The sequence below is a fragment of the Mercenaria mercenaria genome, chromosome 15 (genome assembly GCF_021730395.1).
Source record: "Mercenaria mercenaria strain notata chromosome 15, MADL_Memer_1, whole genome shotgun sequence".
Lineage (NCBI taxonomy): Eukaryota > Metazoa > Mollusca > Bivalvia > Venerida > Veneridae > Mercenaria > Mercenaria mercenaria.
The window spans coordinates 45746219-45766407 of record NC_069375.1 but is presented as its reverse complement, the minus strand read 5'-3'; the positions used below and the strand labels follow the sequence as shown (position 1 = coordinate 45766407).

Sequence of the window (20189 nt, the reverse complement as noted above, 5' to 3'; positions counted from 1 at the left end):
GACATTTTGTGTTCCGATATATTTCCGAGCACCAAACTGGACGCTCCATATTCTTGTATAACCTGTATATTTATTATTTCTTTTTTTATACCTGGTTAGACTCTTGTCATTAACACAACGCTATGGTTATGGCATCGCCTTAGAAAATATTGTCACACCTTAAAACATTTGAGATTCTTCGATATCGTATGTATTTTTCTAAACGATTCTTGTCTTTCTTGACTGTATTATATATTTTTCTCGTATGTATGCTGCATCTTCTTCGTATCAAATATGACATTCAACTGTTTTACCAGGATCAAGTATTTGTTTTCTCTTAGGACTGGCGTAGAAAATTTTCCGCTGTATTGGCATTGGCCATTTAAATAATGAGATTGAAACTGTTTCTTAGCCAATATATGAAGCCTTAGTATAGAATAAATGTGTTTTATCATCATAACTACACATTCTTGTTGTTTGTACTTGTTAGTTCCATGTTTGTTAATGCCATTTATTTTGATACTGCATATCTTGTTTTGATTGAGTGTTCTTTTATTTTGCAATATATGATTCAAACTAATCATAGCAGGAAGTGAAACCATGATTTTATTCAACTTTGATAAATGTATTGTTCATAAATGTTATATATCTGTGTGATGAATTTATTTTTGATAAAGGATACCGTATAACTGGTTATTTCTGCGGGTAGGTAATTTCTGAGAAATTTTCGGGTCTCTTCCAGCCGCAAAAATTAAATTCGCAAATATTTCATAGTTTCGTATATCGGATCGCCCCGTTTGTCGCCTCTTTTTACCTGTGTACTTTAAATTACTTAATCAATACACATATCCCGCCAGTAGCCCCTTGCTTAACTTTTATCGATAAAGATTTGTAACACTAGCAGTATGACAATCACTAATGATGACACGTAATATTCTTTAATATCTTGATTTCATAAGAATGTTTCACAGCCAAAACATTGTAACAATGGTTACAAAATATCTAGTTTAACACTTTCTTACTTGTCAGGCTAATGTATAAATGAAATACACATACGTGAACCGTGACCGATGCATACATTCGTGATGAAAGCATGTATACAATGTACAGTATACGGGCAATGTTTTTAATGTGAAAAGATATATTCATCAAATAACTTCTAGTATTCTTGTTTCCGAGTGTTGTCGTTTCTTACAAAAATGGAGTAAATTTTGATAACGAGTGTTTTTTAATTGGACAAAAAGTGTTTAGACATTGAAAATATTTCAAAATACTGTAAATTTTATCGCCATGGACTAGTATTCTAAAAGGTATATGATATCTTATTTTTTATTTTGTCATTAACTTAGATTCAATATAACGTTAAAATGATTTCATTCTGGTACAATATAAGCACGGTGAATGGAACTGAATTTTGGTTAAAAGGATTTGTGACAAAATCAAGGTAACCAGTTTGTTTTCATCCGAAACTCGTAGTCCTCCTTAAGAATTGTCTTCTGTCCACTTTTATTCTTGAACATTTCTTTAATTGAATCTATTGAAAGACCACTCCGGGTTTATTCTTCAGGTGATAGTTTTTGGACACACGAGAACAACAATGTACAAGTGAATCAACTATGCCCTGTATTTTAAAATAAACGGAATTGGTGAAGTTATCGGCAATTTGCATTGGAAAGCTCGTATGTGTGTGTGTGTTTTGTTGTTGTTCTTTTTTCTTCTTTTTGTTTTGTTCTTGTTTTTTTTTTTTTTGTTTTGTTTTTAATAGTAGAATGAAATACAGATTTCTTTTCCGTGAAATGTAGATAAACATGAAATACAAAGGTTTTTCTTGTGTTACATTTTAGATCAAACTACCTTTGAACGAGTGAATACCATGTCGTACATTTTCACTCGTGACTACACCATTAGCAAAAAGATTGTATGTGGTATTCATTCGGTGAAAGATATTTTGATCTTACACCGAAAAAAAAAACAAATATTTATATCTATTTATTGCTATTAGTATTATATTTTCCGTTAATTGGTTTTACTTTAGTTTTTACTAGGCATCATAGACTTCCGAAATGAGTTCTAGTTTATAATTATCAAGATATCTTTTATTCTGGTGTCTGTTGTGTACGCCTTATTTCTTTGTAATAACTAGTATCTAAAATCATTTATTAGGTTTACATATAAACATACATGGAAATTGAATATTACTAAATGGTTGTTTCTGTAAATCGTGTAAATATATTTGCGAGAACTTTCTTGGTGGTTCTTAAAAACTAAAGATCTTTTCTACATGAAATTCGTATTTCTGACTGATTCAAATGTAAGGTATGTCTTCCTAAATACAGAGACGGGAACCAGTTCTAGTACAAGCACCAATAACAACTTTGGTGGCTTAAGCACTGAATCAGCTTCAGCGAATAGTCAACACCCGCTCACAACAACAACAACAATACTGCAAACTTATCCAAGTCAAAGCCAGAACATGAAATTAATCTTCTCTGATCAGTTCAATGGAAACACAATTGATAAAACTAAATGGAAGCACGAGGTGTCTGCATTTGGAGGCGGAGTGAGTGAAATTAGAAACAAAATCTCTATTGAAATATATTTTTGTAATTAGGACGACTATATAAGCTAAACTAATACTACAGTTACATATCCTACAGGGGTTTAATATTTCCATTAGTTTTGTTCAAACTAAAGTACCTTTATTCTTTAAGATTGAAATAATACAATTATTCTGTACATTTTCATATTGTTAGAACTGGGAGTTCCAGATATACTCTCCTGAACCAGCCAACAGTTACGTTAGGGATGGTGTGTTGTATTTACAACCGGTAAGTACCTATACAATGGATGACGGTCCTGCTCTAAGATCTGTCACGAGTACATTTATTTATTAAGAAGTAGCTCGGTATTGTATACATAATTATTAGTATATTAATCATAGTTATAAAGTGTTAAATTCAACCTAAATCGAACAAATACCCGAGCTCAGATATGAGCAAGAGTGTTGAACACATGAACACATTTAAAACATTTCTTAGAAAACAGCAACAGCACCATATAAACCCAACTTCCGGAACCACCATTGTTACATGTAGTCTGTTATCAGTCATAAATATGGCTTGCCCAGGCAGTCATGCCAGTCTTACTGACAATACTACCATTAAATCGTTTAAGAAATTATTATGTACTGGCAGTCATGCAACTAGGTAAGGGGCGTATTTTTTAACGTCATGTCTGAAATTTAGACGAACACTGACTTTAAAATGTCTAGTTTTTTCTTTTTTTTCGTGTCATTATTAAGTAAGCGCATACAGCTCTGTTAAACAGTACACTTACAAAGTCTTCTATTTGTAAAATCATTACAAACTGGATATTTGGTATTCCTAAATCTGAAACTGGCGAACCTAGTTTTTAGTTCTTAACGTATATATTTTGCAGACACTAACATCAGATAAATTTGGTGAGGATTTTCTCTACCATGGTGTGCTTGATGTTCAGCGTAAGATTTTTCTATCTTCTACTTTCACTGTATAAATATTTTAATGAAATAGTACAAAAAGATATACCATTTTTTTAATTCTGACAAAGAAAGGCTTATGCTTATTAAAAACGTATGTTTAACTGGGAATTTAGGTTGAACGAAAACAAAAACGTCTTCTTTATTTGTTAATTCGTGTTAATTTTGTTAATAAAATGCATCATATTTATTGGAAATGACTTCGGTCTTAGAATTTGCCTTTGCGTATCTGTTCTTCTATTTTAATCTTAGTTTCAATGTGAAAAATTGTATGCAATCAATTTTAGAGCAATGGGGATTTTGTACAAAAAGTGAGTTTTATGGTTGTCGGAGGGACTCTAAAGACGCCATTATCCCGCCAATAATGTCTTCTAAACTGATTACTAATGAGAAATTCAGTTTCAAGTACGGTCGAGTGGAGGTGGAAGCAAAAATGCCTGTAGGGGATTGGATATGGCCAGGTATTATATTTATGATGGTGATTGAACAAAAATCTACAATGAAATGGAAAGTGTAATTGTGTGACCAAACCAGGTATATAACATTTTGATTCAACTGAAAAGTTTAAATAACTATATTAAGTCATGAAAACTATGCTGTATAGTAAAAATAGTTTATTGTATGCCAGATAAGGTAACAGTGATATATAAAAGTAAAAGACAGACCCATTTTTGGTAGAAAAACGTCAACAAAAATAATACATCCTTAGTAAATAACCAATCTGATCTACAGTTTGCAGCAAACCATTATGTTTTATACAGGGAGAATATGAAGTACATGATCCGTTTGCAAAAGTCACAGTTATATCAATCTCCATTATTCCGACTGTTTCGACAGGTTTGTATTACGATAGATTTTTTGTTTAAAAACAACGAAAACGTCCTAAGCTTTCTTATCCCGAAAAAAGGGATTAAGGGTTTCATTTCAGACACGAATGTCACCTTGATAAAACTGTCAAGATTACACTGACACCGTGGGAAATACAGAACAGATCTACTTACTTAAAACAAGAGGACCATGATGGTCCTGAATCGCTCACCTGTCCCCACATGACCCAGCTTTGAACTGAGTATGACGTCGTTTTTTCTATTATTTGACATAGTGACCTAGTTTTTAAGCTCATGTGACCCAGTTTTAAACTTGACCTAGATATCATCAAGATAAAAATTCTGACCAATTTTCATGAAGATCCATCGAAAAATATGGCCTCTAGAGAGGTCACAAGGTTTTTCTATTATTTGACCTAATGACCTAGTTTTTGAAGGCACGCGACCCAGTTTTGAACTTGACCTAGATATCATCAAGGAGAACATTCTTACCAATTTTCATGAAGATCTCATAAAAACTATGGCCTCTAGAGAGGTCACCAGGTTTTTCTATTTTTATACCTACTGACCTAGTTTTTGACTGCACGTGACCCAGTTTCAAACTTTACTTAGATATCATCAGGGGAACATTCAGACCAATTTTCATGAAGATCAATTGAAAAATATGGCCTCCAGAGAGGTCAAAGGTTTTTGTATTTTTAGACCTACTGACACAGTTTTTGATCGCAGTTGACCCAGTATCGAAATTGACCTAGATATCGTCAAGATGAACATTCAGACCAACTTTCATACAGATCCCATGAAAAATATGGCCTCTAGAGAGGTCACAAGGTTTTTCTATTATTTGAACTACTGACCTAGTTTTTGATGGCACATGACCCAGTTTCGAACTTGACCTTGATATCATCAAGGTAAACATTCTGACCAATTTTCATGAAGATCTATTCAAAAGTATGGCCTCTAGAGAGGTCACAAGGTTTTTCTATTTTTAGATCTACTGACCTAGTTTTTGACGCAGTTGACCCAGTTTCGAATTTGACCTAGATATCATCAAGATGAACATTCAGACCAACTTTCATACAGATCCCATGAAAATCATGGCCTCTAGAGTGGTCACAAGGTTTTTTGAATTATTTGAACTACTGACCTAGTTTTTGAGACATGTGACCCATTTTCGAATTTGACCTACATATCATCAAGGTAAATATTCTGACCAATTTTCATGAAGATCCATTCAAAAGTATGGCCTCTAGAGAGGTCACAAGGTTTTTCTATTTTTAGACCTACTGACCTAGTTTTTGACCGCAGCTGATCCAGTTTCAAACTTGACCTAGATATCATCAAGATAAACATTCAGACCAACTTTCATATAGATCCCATGAAAAATGTGGCCTCTAGAGAGGTCAGAATGTTTTTCTATTTTTAGACCTACTGACCTAGTTTTGGACCGCAGTTGACCCAGTTTCAAACTTGACCTAGATATCATCAAGATGAACATTCTAACCAACTTTCATAAAGATCCCATGAAAAATGTGACCTCTAGAGTGGTCACAAACAAAAGTTTACGGACGGACGCACGGACGGACGGACGACGGACGCTGCGCGATCAGAAAAGCTCACCTTGTCACTTTGTGACAGGTGAGCTAAAAACGGACTCTCTTTACTTCTATCAGTTACTCCTGTCCATTACATTTTGGCGACATATTATTCAGGGATGACTCCAGACTACTATCCTCTTCTTTACTTCTGTCAGTTACTTCTGTCCATTACATTTTGGCGACATATTATTCAAGGTTGACTCCGGACTATTATCCTCTTCCTTTCTTTACTTCTATCAGTTACTCCTGTCCATTATATTTCGGTCGCTGATATTAAATGATGTCTAAAACTATCAAATGATCTAATAAAACAAATCGCGCTCAATGGCCTGAGAAAATAAGGCACTGAAGCATGTAAAATAAATCGCAACAAAGTATGATAAACCCCTTTATTGGTTCAGTATTTTTCTTGAAATATATCTGAGACAATGCATATCATTGTCTTATGGTAGAACATACTAACTCATTGTATCATATTATTTCAGCTATCTGGTTGATGCCAAGAGATGAACATTATGGTGGATGGCCAAGATCAGGAGAAATTGATATGGTAGAAACAAGAGGTAAACGTGTCTAAACTCATAGTTAAAGAAGATAGATTTTACAATTTCAAGCTTCGTGAAAATACCTTCAAGACAGATGGTGGGTTGGTCGGAGACAAATGGAAACTTTCATAGTTTGTTTAATCTAACTTGATTGTCATTGAAAAGCAACATGTTTTTCTTCCGCAGTCATAGAAGTTTCGCGTGTCGTAGAAATCTTCTTTCATAAATTCGACATGCTGCTAATAATGCTCTATTAATGTATAATAGTTATTATTCGTATAAGTTTATGAGCTAAACATATTATTTTTAATTGTATTTTCTTAAAATGCATTATATTTGTATAAAACCCATTTGGACTTCTGGCAAAATCATGAATCGCACTTGTGAGTTTTGGATGATTTGCCAAAAGTCCCAATGTGGTTCATAGCCGTAGAAACGCCAAACGCCTAAAAAACAGCAGCCTTTCAATGGTCATATTTTCAGCGCCATTTTGTTTAGTTTTTTTTTGTGACAGTGAACCACTTCAGATCACACAAGCTGCACCAATGCTGCTTATACGAAAATAAACATTAATTTTTTCAATACACGCAGAGTAAATGTGAATATATTGAATGTAAATACATTTGTAGATATATTTACATTCTGCCTAATTGTTCCATTGAAAATTATAACATTTGTTTTGCTTGACTTGCAAAAGTAACGCCGCTGAGTAATAACGTGCCACTCTTGACGACACTCACCTATACTATAGTAAGGAAAACGCAGTTTATGGATTTTGTCCATCACATTCAAATAATTTCGCATGAGCTACAAAAAATTTAATTTATTTCTTAAGGCAGTGTGAATATTGATGATATCAAAATAAGTATAAGTAAGACATATATTATGTTTGCTACTGCAATAATCATATCTCGAAATGCAATATAATGTATGCATAATGCCAGGAAATCGTAACTATGGCAACATTGGAATACAGCAAATGATGTCAACACTACACTGGGGAACAAACTGGGATCAAGACAGATGGGTAATGACGACACAACATCGGTAATATTATCTGTATCTGAATGGTATTAAATGTGTACTGCAAAATTTGAACTCAAATTGAAATGAAAATTTGGGATTCTGATTATTATATTTTTCACTTCATTCAAAGAAGAGTACACAATAGTTTCCAATTTCGTTGAAACGAATTTTTTTAACACCAATGAAATCAGTTTTATGCTATACAAATTCAATATTTCCGAAAAGCACATTATTAAGTCACCACTTGGAAATGTGTATTTTCATCTATTTCAGGGATTTGTCTTCTGGGACATGGGGAGACGATTTCCATACATATTATATGGACTGGACTGCTGACCATATCATGTATGCTTGTGTTCTTATATCTTATATATACAATACATATTTGTGTACAATGCTTTAAAGAAATATAATTTCTTAACATACAATTGCTGTTCAACTTCTAAATAAACTTGATTTCTTTTTAAAAAAAAAACTTTCTTTTAATCAATTGAATGATACAGAGAACAAACATCCCAAGTATGTTTTTGCATAAAACAAGAATTTCTTTTTCTAAATTGTTTGCAAATTCTCAGAGTATCCGACTCATTGTTTTTACTCAATTGCACTCGTGTATACTTCTTCGTATGAAAATAGCAAAGGAAAGTGCGACGAAACAATAAAAGAAGTGTGACATGGCATTTGACAAAAACAGGAAGAAATAAAAGTGCAAATAGGAAAGAAATGACTGATTAAAATCCATCAAGAAATTATACAAATAAAGAAACATGTCTTACAAGAATAGAGCAAAGTCATTACAAAATGTTCTGTACAATATTAGATTAATAAAATCTATGAAAAGATATTTTGGCAGTATAGAGTGCAACTAAGCAACCTGATAAAAGACTTGGTGTGTCTTTTTATGAAAGGTAATGAAATGTGCAACACCTTTCAAGTCCCTTGGCATCGATTTAAGCGGAACTGTATTGATATAGTAAAAACTGAATGTACTCCATGACTCCAAAGGACCAGAAAATATAACAAAATTGAGTCCAAGTTTACACGAGCTGCAACACTGATATGTTTTACTAATTATTTCAGCCTAGGTGTCGACGGAAAACCAGTTCTGACAGCAGCAACGCCACCTGGAGGATACTTTCAAAAAAGGCCATTTTTCAGGGACTAACATTTGGCAGAATGGAGGGAATGATGCGCCTTTTGATCGTGGGGTAAATGAAATAATCTCTTGATAGCATAGGTCTTAATTTAGATATATAAATTTCAATTGTACTTAAAATAATCTCAAACATTGCGTTGTAATTTCATTACCAATATCTAAATGTTTACCGTTTAAAGAATCCTGAAAGCTAGGTTATATACTTTTGTAAAAATAAATTGATGATTTTATATAAAACATATATCAGAAAAGGAATTTTTACTTTCGCTTATCTCAATTTCAGTTCTATTTACAAATGAATGTCGCCGTTGGTGGAACAAACGGATTCTTCCCCGACAATATCCAAAATGGCGGCTATGCCAAACCCTGGTCGAACAATGATCCAGAGGCGCCGAAAAACTTTTATGAGTCTAAACACCAGTGGATGCCAACATGGAAAGGCGAGGATCCGGCACTTAAAGTCCGCTCGGTTAAAATATGGTCCGATCATGCCATGTCAGTTGTTGGCTAATATTTCTGGATTAATTTACGATTCAAAATACATATAAACATTTATTTTCTTCTATTCTTCATCAGTTGTTGTTGTTTCTTTCTAGCAGAACTTTATAACATCTGGCTCAAAACATACTAGGTATTTATATACAATTTCTGTAAATGAATGCAATTAAGTGTCCCAATACTACACAATTTCTATTCTTCCACTGGGAAACGTTGGAACATATTTTTCATTATTATATCAAATATCTAAAATGTTTCATCCCACCCCCAAGTTAGTAAATGGAAACGGTTGAAGTATGTTAACCTCATTTACCAAATTGTTTGTTTTGCGTTTAAAGCCGTTTTTCAACAGTATTTCAGTTATATAACGGCTGGCATTTAACCTAACCAGTGTTTTTGGATTTTGTACAAGTTCAAACCTGTTCTCTACAAGTAACTGCCAGCTTCCCTACATGCATCAGAGGTGGAGGACGAATGATTTTAGACACAAAGTCTTTTATCAAATCGTCACGGAGAACATACGAGTCCCCCGAGGATCGTACTCCCAATCCTGCGATCCGTAGATCTGCCCTCTCCCTATTGAACTAAGCGGGCGGACTTTACCAAATTGTATTATTACACAAAAGACTTTCTCAACTACTTTCTTGTTTTACTGTTTTGAATACATCATTGCCAAAACATATGATTCAGTTCTTTTTTTCTGATAATCAGGCATAGATAAGCACAACAATACTCGGCATTTACTTTTGTTCTGATAAGAGTGCATATAGAACATACATCACTCTGTCTTTTAATGTCAGCTTTAATATATATCAAGGCAGTACTTTACTTCCAGTAACATACCACAGCACTAGTTCATTGGAAATTGTACAAGTGTTTGACACCTAAGGCATTATTCTTGCTCGTTGACGATTAATGGATACACTATTTTCTGTATCCCCATGGCTCAGGTCTTCATGTGTTTTCTGAGATGTTAGTTTCCTATGACAAGTTCGCATTTAGATATATTTTCATACATCTGAATAAATATTTTGCGACCTAACAGTGCTGTGATGGCAGGTGGTACTTGAAGTGCCAATGCGTGATGATATTCTCAGAAAAAAAACTAGTACCGATTCTAAAAGTTAAAGATAATATTAACGAAAAGTAATTTAGAGTCAAAGGAATCCTTTTATAAATTTGTCAAATTATTTTTTCGGTCATGTATATGATGTCGTTATCTTATAAAAATATGTATTGTGTGCAACATTGTAAATAAACTTAACCTACGAATTTTGAAATCTTAGTCTTATATGGATGTCAGCCTGACATCATTTTACAAGTAATAACATTTTAGATGCCAGAAGTCAGACAATACGTTGATCGCTTCTTAAGTTCCTTGGACAAAATTTACTTTAGCCGAACATTTTTATTTACATGTCTGTAATCTATCAAGGGAACAACGTTAGCATGTTAATCAAAGGATTATCAACAAGGTAGATTCTGAACACACTCGAACGAAAACATTTCCCAATGCCTCTACTTTTATAAATTTAACCGGACCTAAGGTGTTCTTTCTTTCAACGCAATTACTTCATTCTAATGTTATTATTATTTTGCATACATGAGTAACCATGTTCATTTGATGAAACTAGTCTGTTTTCTCTACTTTGGTAGCAAGGTACACTTAGATGCGAAAATTTTGGGCACGGACGGTCTTACATGTAGCGAGTCGCAATATTGCACTTCCCCTATGAGCAAAATTTGGGTGGCTATTTTATAAATTGCGTGCATGTTTTGTGCTTTTAATTAATGGCAAGATCAGGATTCTCATACAAGAATAAAGAAAGTTATCAAAGCGAAAGGTTTACATCATCCATAAAAAATAGCGTGCCAAAATCATCAATTTTGCACCTTTTGAACAGTCTACAATGATCCCGCTGCAAGAACACTGCCCAATTTTATTGCATTTCTTAATTTAATAGTCCTTACTGAACGTCAGGACATAAACGGAATGGGGGCCCATCCAGCTCGTTTTTTTTCGGAAAATAACGAAAATATTCCCGAGTATCAATCAACAAGCACAGAACCCTTCCGTGAATTGAATTTTTCCGCGAAATGGTGTCTCACTGATCATACAAAGCTACCAGCAGTTAGTTTTCCAACTGACATCAGAGTTTTACATGTATCGGCTGTATAAATTTTCTAAAGAATTAATAATCATTATCTCTCACCTTAATTTACAGACATCCAAAATCACGATGTTCTCTTTATAACAAATATTGACGGGGGCCAAAATTCGAAAGTGTACCCTGCTACCTTTTCAGTTAACAGTAACATGATGTGTTTACATTTATGCATGTAATTACAATGAGAGTCAACGACCTTTACAGCTCGTTTAAATGGGTCAGCCGTGTTGATGTACTTATAAAATAGACTAGCCCGGTTTATAGGTTGGTCAGGGCTACGGATATGTATTGTATTTTGCCATTGGAATATTTATATAAATGCTTCTTTCCCTTCCGTTTGGATCCGTCCATGTATACAAACACGTTTGTTTATTTTATGGACAGTAGTTTCGTGAGGCTCCATTGTATCTAAACAAGAATGTTATACATGTAATTCAGTAATCATACTCTTCATATTGGCACATAGATAAAACATAACTTATACATTTTTTTTTCAAACAAAGCTCGTATAATCTGCGCTCACGCACACAATTAAAAAGCAACGGCATCAGAAACTGTTTACTTGACCTCATTTCAGTGCGTTAACGTATAAATAACGTTGATTGATAAAGGAAACGGAAAGTAATATGAAATGTTTACTAGTTTTGTTCAGGATCATTATGTTTTTAACTATGTTTAATGGTAACATGTAATAGCGGATATATAAATAATTCATTTTATACTTTTTCCTCCGAAATTCCTTTTGTGATTACACCATATTGCAGGATGCAAGTGGAAGGACCGTATTTAGGTCACAGTATTCACAGCTATTACTTAAGTTGGAAAAGTTAATAGAGGTAAGAGTAATTGACTACAATGGCAATAAATGATTATAACTACACATATATATTCATTTGAAAAGACAATGTTTACTTTAGCTTTAAGTCGCCTACACCACTAATTGATGATAGATGAAAATTTATAAAATAATTCCTACAAGAGTGTTTATCTCCTATATTGCTTTTGTTGAAAACACATATTTTGCTAAAAAAATAAGTTTTGCCTTGTAAAGGCAAATAGGAAAGTTTTACTAGTAGTAGCAAGCACGGCCTTGGACCACAAAAAAAACATAGTGCCAGCGTTTTATACATAATTCACTTGTTGGTTGAGTCAGCTGTGCCCATATTGAAAATTTCAGGCTCTTTCTTAATTTAAGGTTTGCAATACCCGTAATGATAAATAGTGTTTTGTTAACGTCTCATGCTTTCTTGTGTAAAAACAAATTGTAAAATATTGCATCCATAGTCGTATATGGAAAGATTTACTCTATTTAGAGACTTTCAGTTTCTATGCCATCTAGACTTGATAATAACACATATTTACAAAGATAAGGATATAGACGAATTTTCTTACTTACAGATTGCCCCAAGGATCGAACTCCGATGTATCTGTTCGTGCATGGGATTGCTGAAAGCCAGGAATGAACATTAGCATAATAGAAGATACTAACTGGAACAACGGTATTTACATTAAGCTGTTAGAATTTGTGACTGAAAAAAGTTGATCGTAGACCAGTTTTTGCAAAAAGAACAAAAAGTAAAAATCTTTAATTCAAGGGGTATTGTTACAGTTGTACAAATTCCTACACCGTCAGGAAAGTCAGTCATTGGAAAGTTTTACAGAGGTAAATTACTGAAAGCTGTTAATCAAAATTACAAATAAATGTGTCCAAGAACTGGTAATCGCGGTCTTCAGTTGATTCATGACAACGCTGCGGCTCACACAAGTGTTATCGTTCAAACATTTCTGAGACATGAAAAAGTGGTACAAATCAGTCATCCCGCTTATTCATTAAGTCCTTGTGGCTTTTTCCTCTTTCCAAGCTGACTGGGCGCAAATATTTATCGAATAAGGCACTTGGTATTTTTCAGTTACTTATTACCATACCAAGGGGAGACTGCTCTGCAACGATTACCTCTCGGATTTCTCGACTTAGAATCGCATGGAAGTCAAGGGCAAATACTTTGAATTTTGAAGACTGTACACAGACTGTGTACCATTTTCCGGCACAATTTTCATATTTTTAGAATGACCCTCGTATACATAATTGTACACGTTGCAGACTTTTGGCACGGGTAAAGGAATTCTATCCTCTATAACTAGGATATAATAATAGGCATTTAGTAACTGTGTGTTTCATAATATCTACAGACTGTACAGAACACCTTGATTGTTACCTAGGGCAACCACACAAGAAAGCAATTGATAAAGCGTGGAGGAAGCTAACTGATTATATGAATCCAACACCAATTATAGAATACGCAAGCCAAGAGGCATTCTTTCCTTACAGTGTCATCAGAGATCTAAAGGTTAGTGGTCTGATATTGTATGTGCATATTGTCGTTATACGTGATAGTATTTCTGATGGCACAAAGGTGAAAGATGTGTAGGTATATATTTACTGGATGATGCGTAGTAACATATATTTCCATAAGGTTATTATTTTACATAGGTAAGCTGTTTTGAATCCATATGCCTCTTCCAATAACCTAAAGTAAAGTTAAATATGTTTTATTTTCTTGACAGGATATAATAATAAAGAAATGTATATAAACAATAAAGTTGTATTCATCCTTTCAATATTAATTAATTCAGTTGAATACGGGTGAAAATATATAATTTTCAGTAAATTAAAGATAATAGCATGCACCCTCATATTTGCATTAAGGAATTCCAACTTACTTCTGAGAAGAATGAAGAAATTCTCAAGCGAGTTAGGGCAAAAGACCAGGCAGCATATAATTGTTTCAAATCCTACCTTAGAAATTCAAAACAGTCTCAGCTTGCCGAATCGTTGGAATGCGTGGAGATGGGCAAAGATATTACCGATAAAGTGGAAGAGCTTGATGATACTTAGAACAAAACAGGTACGAACTCTTCCGTTGGTTTATCAGCAAACTACAACAGCCATGGACTTTTTGTAGATGAGCTTTGATAATTTGTTTAGAATGAGATATTTGTAAGCACATACACTAGAATGTGATTAGCTTGCTTAAGGTAATTTAAATGGTGTCCCCAAAATATATGATAAAAATTTTATGTCTTAATTGTCTATAAGACATGTAATCATGTTACATGTAGTTAGGAATTATAATACAATTTAAGAAAAGGTATTATAGCAGAACCTTGTTTTAATATATTTCAATAACTACATTGTCGTATTAATTAAATACTAGTTGTTGGTTCAGTCTTGATGAATATATAGCTGATATGTCAGTGGTAAATAATAAACTGTCCGTAACTCATGTTTATTTTGCCGTTAGAAATATCACATTTGAATTAAGTAAAATCATGTCCCGAAATATTTTAGCTGGATATGGAATAGTTAAAAGTGTGCAAAGCCAGGAAATGCATCTTCAAGAAGAACTGTAAATCTTCAAACAAATTCACAGAAAAGATATGACAAAAACCTGATATTCTCTGATCAGTTTGATAGTAATGAGATTGATGCAAGTAAATGGAAGCATGAAATATCTGCATCTGGAGGAGGGGTAAGTATGACGGAAATATGTTTCTCTGTTATCAGTTTGAAACATGATACATGCAAGAATGTTTGCATCTTGGGGAGAGATGAGTTAAAATATGTATAATATGAGACGGAATATGATATTCTCAGATCAGTTTGAGGGCTAATGTCAGTACACGGAAGCATGAACTTTCTGCATCTGGAGGAAGCATTAATATAAACAAACATAATATCATAAGACGGAAAAGCAGATTGATGGAAACATGATTAATGGAAGTAAATGAATGAAGGGTTAGTACAAAAAATTGTTGTCAGGTAATGTGCCCGATATGTTTACTAATATGTATAATACATTTTGATGTAAGTAATACTTATATATGTCATAGATGTATTTAAGATACATCTTAAATACATCAGCTGCTATTTATTCTGCTTACAGCTTAATATGATGTGAAGTTAAAAATTAAGGTAGCTATAATATGTATTTAATGTACAAAGTATATATAGTTACAACTTAAGCACTGTTGCGAATTCAACTTAAGTAACAAAAAGCACTTTGATAATTGGCATCAAGTCACATCAACACAGTTTACGTCTTATCTTTAAGTTTTAGTTTTAATGGTATGGAAAAACGCAAGATATTCTTCTCAGCTTAATTATAGGTAAAGCTTGAACCGACAGCAGCAAAGAAAAGACTTTAACAGTTTGACATCAACGGCCTTTTACTTCTTCAGATAAAGCAGGAAAATGAATTATAAGTCGTGTTCCACTAACAATATTTTGACTTCACAAATTCAAGATTGAATTAATGGCTATTTGCACTTCCGTTGTAGTTTTAATGCTATTGTTATATTTTTTTTCCTTTTAAAATGAAGATCTGGGAGTTCCAGATATACTCACCTGAACCAGACAACAGCTACATCAAGGACAATGTATTATATCTCCGTCCCGTAAGTTATATTTTATTGTTGAAGAAACTTGTTCAGTACGTATCAATTACTGTTTTATTTTTTAATTAAACTGTCGTAAAATAAGTCATTGTTCTTGTTTAACAATCATGTTTGTAATATCAGTTCTAAAAATATTTATTGTTTTCATAGACCTTAACAGCTGACAAATTTGGTGAGGAATTTCTATACCATGGTATTTTAGACGTTGAAGGTGAGTTTTAAGATATTGCAATACGTTCAGAATCAGATTTGAGAACTATCGAAGATGCTTGTAACACGATGCCAATATCAGATTTTGACTGGAGTAAAGGGATTAAGAAATTCAAATAAAATTCGTGAAGTCTTCTCTGTTTTTAATCTTCAATGTAAAAGACCGAATGTAATAAGTGCTATCTGAAATTCAATTATGGTCGTGTTTATGTTCTGGGAGTGGATCTCACAGTTTAAATGGCTATTAAACTAAGCTGATTTAAAATAAATAACGGATATAAAGCAATACCTAAGGACCGAGTTTAAGCATAAATGAAGAAGGCGTGCGATCGTTATTCACAGGTTTATTTGACACCCAGTCGTACGTATATCTTTAAAGAAAAAATCAAAATTAAACAAATCAAATAATTATGCTTCAGAGATCTGGGGAGAATGTACAAACACCAAGTTTTATGGTGGATATCGAGATTCAAAATATGGCATGATATCACCGGTAATGTCGGCCAAATTGATGTTGCAAGAAAAGTTCAGTTTCAGGTATGGTCGAGCGGAAGTTGAAGCTAAAATGCCAAAAGGGGATTGGATATGGCCATGTAAGTATTTTTGTTTGATGAATGCAACAACAAAGGTATTAAAGTAAAATTGAGACCATTTTATTTAATGTTTAATATAATATAATAATGTTTTTAATGATACATACCTTCAGATACTCAGATACGCCAAACCAGTTTAATAGGTTTCTCATATACATGTATAGAAAAACGTTGTATTATGTGATGTGAGATGTAGTACGTTTTTTTCCCACAGCAATTCAATTGCTCCCTCGAGACAATTTTTATGGAGAATGGCCAAGATCAGGACATATTATTATGGCTGAAAGCAGAGGTATTTACTTCATACAGGTTTTAAAGAGCATGCCTCAAGATTTACTTTAACTGAAAAGTCTATGACCCACAGAGTCATAGTTCAAACGCAGTAAAGCCAAATAATATTTGAATCGTAACTTTGGACAGTTAAAGGTGGTCAATCACATTTAATCAACATTTAATGACATTTTTTACTTTTTGTATATTCTGGTAGAGAATTATTTAAGGAACAAAAAGACCGATTACATAGAGTTAGATTCCTATTTGAAATGTATATTTTATTATTTTTATAAAATTTTGTAATTACTCCCCTTTAATATGAAAGTATATAAAAAGCTGGGTATTTCTTTTTATTTCGATACAATGTCTAGTTTTACATTTGCATTTGATAGACATATCAACTATTGAACAATCTGAACCAAAATGCAAGTTTTAAAGGTGTGTAGCTTCTGAATTCATTTATTTCCAATCTATCTTGGTTGCGCAACCAAGATAGGCAAAGGGAGGTAATAATAATTTTTCAAACTTGCGTTACTAATGAATTCCATCTAAACACATAATTTTTAATGCAAATATTTTACAAATATATTACAATATGTCTAATATTTATATATTTCCTTAGGCAAAGTATGTTTATCAAATTTATACTTATGATAAAATAACTCTATCTTGGTTGGGCAACCAGGATAGGAAAATGAAATTCTAAAAATACCTCCAGTGAAAATCTAATTTGTATTAAGTGTTAAGTGAACATAAATGAGTGTAAATGATCAGATGCTAAAGTTTCGAACAAATCCGTTACATGGCCAAAATCTGATTATCCACCTTTAAGGCACATTCGGTTTAAATTCAATATTGGTGTTTTCGCCATAGACAGTCCAAAGGCGGTCCCCGCAGTGTAAATCCTTTGAGGATCACAAAATATTTTCGATTTTTATTTTGTTCCTCCTTGTGAAGTATAAGCATATAATATTGCAAACTAAACATCAGAATATTATTGTTCTATTGTACAGCTCTCGCGTCCCAACCAGACAGAAATTGGCGGCATTTGTGCAGTAAATATTTTTTTCCCCAGGTAACCATAACTATGGTAGAATTGGTGTAGAGAACATAACATGCACGCTTCACTGGGGAACTCAGTGGAATGAAAATAGATGGGAAATGACAACTGGCCAAAGGTGTGTATACTTTAAAAAAAAATAAATGGTTGGAAGTTTGTTTTTTGAACTCCTGATGAAAAAAAACTTACGACACAGTAAATTAACATATCACTTTTAAATACTTGCATTTTTAATTTTGTTTAGGAAGGTTTTAGGTCTTAAAATAGATGTTTGTAATGTACATAAATTAATTGAATTTAGATTTTAAAAAAACTAATTGTAACTGTTTATAAATTGAAAAAGGAAATCGCAAGTTGGAACATGGGGAGATGATTTTCACACATATTACTTGGACTGGACTCCTAATCATATAACGTATGTATGTGTTCCAAATTGTAACAACTAGATATTGAAATTGGTGAGAGCACTTTCATAACAATTTGACCTAGATTATGAATTCATGTATAGTGTCTTTGGGGCCTCCGTAGCCGTGTTGTTTGTTAGGATCGCTGACATTAGATCGTTTGCTTTTAACCAGTGTTGGCTCGGCATGAAGCTACCAACAGATTGCTTACATTAGTTCGGTCTCCGTCCATACCTTAATAATTTCATTTGATTTGATTTAGTTTTAACGGCGCATCAACATAGTAAATGTAATATGGCACCAAACAAGACTGAAATATTTGGTTTCACACACCATTGACATCGAAAGAAAAACATTTAAAGTCCTACAGAATGTTGAACAAACTATTTACTCCCGTCGATGAATTACGTATGATTTTTAAATTGGCATTGCACAGACTTTTAAAATTACTTTAACAGAAAAGTAACATAATTTCATTGAAAAATTAATACCAAAACGCCCTGATCAGACTTTTGTTTCCTCTTGATAGACTTGGAGTAGATGACGTACCAGTTATGACATCAGTAACTCCTATAGGTGGATATTTCAAGAAAGGATTTTTTGATGGAGATAACATTTGGTGTGATGGTGGAAAAAATGCGCCTTTTGACAGAGAGGTATATATGCAAGGCATTTTTTGTAAAAATGGACTTTATATATATTATTTTACAAAATATACGTCTACGCAAAGCCATTCTATTGACATTAAAGTATGATTCTTTTAGAGCAGTCTGAAATTTTGAAAATAAAAAAGGCAAACTGCTATGTCCATGTTTAAAGAATACATTTTCTCCACATAATATTATCTCAAATATGTCATATATATATATATGCCAAATTTTCAGTTTAGTCTCCAATTTAGCCTGGCTGTCGGGGGAACCAATGACTACTTTCCAGATTTCGTGCAGAATGTTGGCTATGAGAAGCCATGGTGCAACAGGGACCCACGGGCGGCAAAAAAGTTTTACGAGTCGAGAGATAAATGGATGGATACTTGGAATGGAGAGGACGCTGCATTGAAAATCCGTTCTGTTAAAAAATGGTCGGATAAGATATCATGACAATAAATGTATCCCATAAAATGCTGTTGTTCATGCTATAAATCATTGAAGTTTTGGCGGCTTTCTCTACTGGAAGTGGGAGTCTTATATACATTATACATCCCTTATTGAATAAATACAATGCCCTGTATTGTGAATTCTGTAAAACCAGTAGTCTATTTCAACATTAACAGCATGCTGTTATGTTACATACAATCACAACTTGCAGCCTATATCGTCTTTGAAAGAATCACACTTTAGAATTACAGTTCTTCCAACGTACTTTATAATGAAGTAAATGTTATTTTACAGTTCGATAATAATCAGTACATTTGCAGTCTGTCACATTTACAACGAACATAATTGAAGAAACATAACTGCCCGTTTTATACAGTTCTCATTTTGTTTGAAATATACTAGTCTATACATATCCTGACAATCTGGTACACCTGTTTTACATTTTAAAACGGAATTGTAAATAGATGCGTGTTAAAAATGCTAGATACAAAGTGAAAGAATATGTCAAACGAATGTCGATATATTAAGCACAATATTATTATTGTAGCGTAAGAAATTGCGCATTCAGCACGCTAGTCATCTGGGGTGTAAGACGTGGTTTTCCAGCATTGGCATACTATAAAAACATTCGTTTTACTTTATTTCTTATTTTAATTGAGGAATACGAAATGCAAGAAAAAGAATATATCACTAATTGAGTGTATGGATGGAAATATCTTACATTGGGATAACTGTTTTGTGATAACTCGGCAGAACCTTGTTACTGCCTAAACAGTTAACCTC

General features: G+C 33.2%; 2 protein-coding genes and 1 pseudogene across 2 annotated transcripts; all 3 read left to right on the top strand.

Moving 5' to 3' along the window:
* The first annotated feature begins 1059 nt into the window (after positions 1 to 1059).
* Positions 1060 to 9159, top strand: LOC128548774 (beta-1,3-glucan-binding protein-like; annotated as a pseudogene).
* Positions 9160 to 11846: 2687 nt separating this feature from the next.
* Positions 11847 to 14796, top strand: LOC123559352 (uncharacterized). The gene is made up of 5 exons (XM_053524350.1): positions 11847 to 12150; positions 12713 to 12813; positions 13505 to 13662; positions 14022 to 14220; positions 14664 to 14796. The coding sequence occupies exons 2-4, from the start codon at positions 12774 to 12776 to the stop codon at positions 14208 to 14210; spliced, it is 387 nt and encodes a 128-aa protein (XP_053380325.1). The 5' UTR covers positions 11847 to 12150; positions 12713 to 12773; the 3' UTR covers positions 14211 to 14220; positions 14664 to 14796.
* On the top strand, positions 14564 to 19420 carry LOC128548773 (beta-1,3-glucan-binding protein-like). The gene is made up of 10 exons (XM_053524223.1): positions 14564 to 14572; positions 14686 to 14844; positions 15695 to 15769; positions 15920 to 15980; positions 16399 to 16572; positions 16787 to 16864; positions 17921 to 18023; positions 18249 to 18320; positions 18839 to 18965; positions 19194 to 19420. The coding sequence occupies exons 1-10, from the start codon at positions 14564 to 14566 to the stop codon at positions 19407 to 19409; spliced, it is 1074 nt and encodes a 357-aa protein (XP_053380198.1). The 3' UTR covers positions 19410 to 19420.
* Positions 19421 to 20189: the final 769 nt, after the last annotated feature.

What these genes read in the sequence shown, in the direction of transcription:
- LOC123559352 (XM_053524350.1), top strand. Translation starts at nt 12,774, where the DNA reads ATGAACATTAGCATAATAGAAGATACTAACTGGAACAACG. An exon ending in AGATACTAACTGGAACAACG is followed by an intron (nt 12,814 to 13,504) that starts GTATTTACATTA and finishes TAATATCTACAG; the next exon opens with ACTGTACAGAACACCTTGAT. An exon ending in GTGTCATCAGAGATCTAAAG is followed by an intron (nt 13,663 to 14,021) that starts GTTAGTGGTCTG and finishes ATTTGCATTAAG; the next exon opens with GAATTCCAACTTACTTCTGA.
- LOC128548773 (XM_053524223.1), top strand. An exon ending in TATCTGCATCTGGAGGAGGG is followed by an intron (nt 14,845 to 15,694) that starts GTAAGTATGACG and finishes TTTAAAATGAAG; the next exon opens with ATCTGGGAGTTCCAGATATA. An exon ending in ATGTATTATATCTCCGTCCC is followed by an intron (nt 15,770 to 15,919) that starts GTAAGTTATATT and finishes TTGTTTTCATAG; the next exon opens with ACCTTAACAGCTGACAAATT.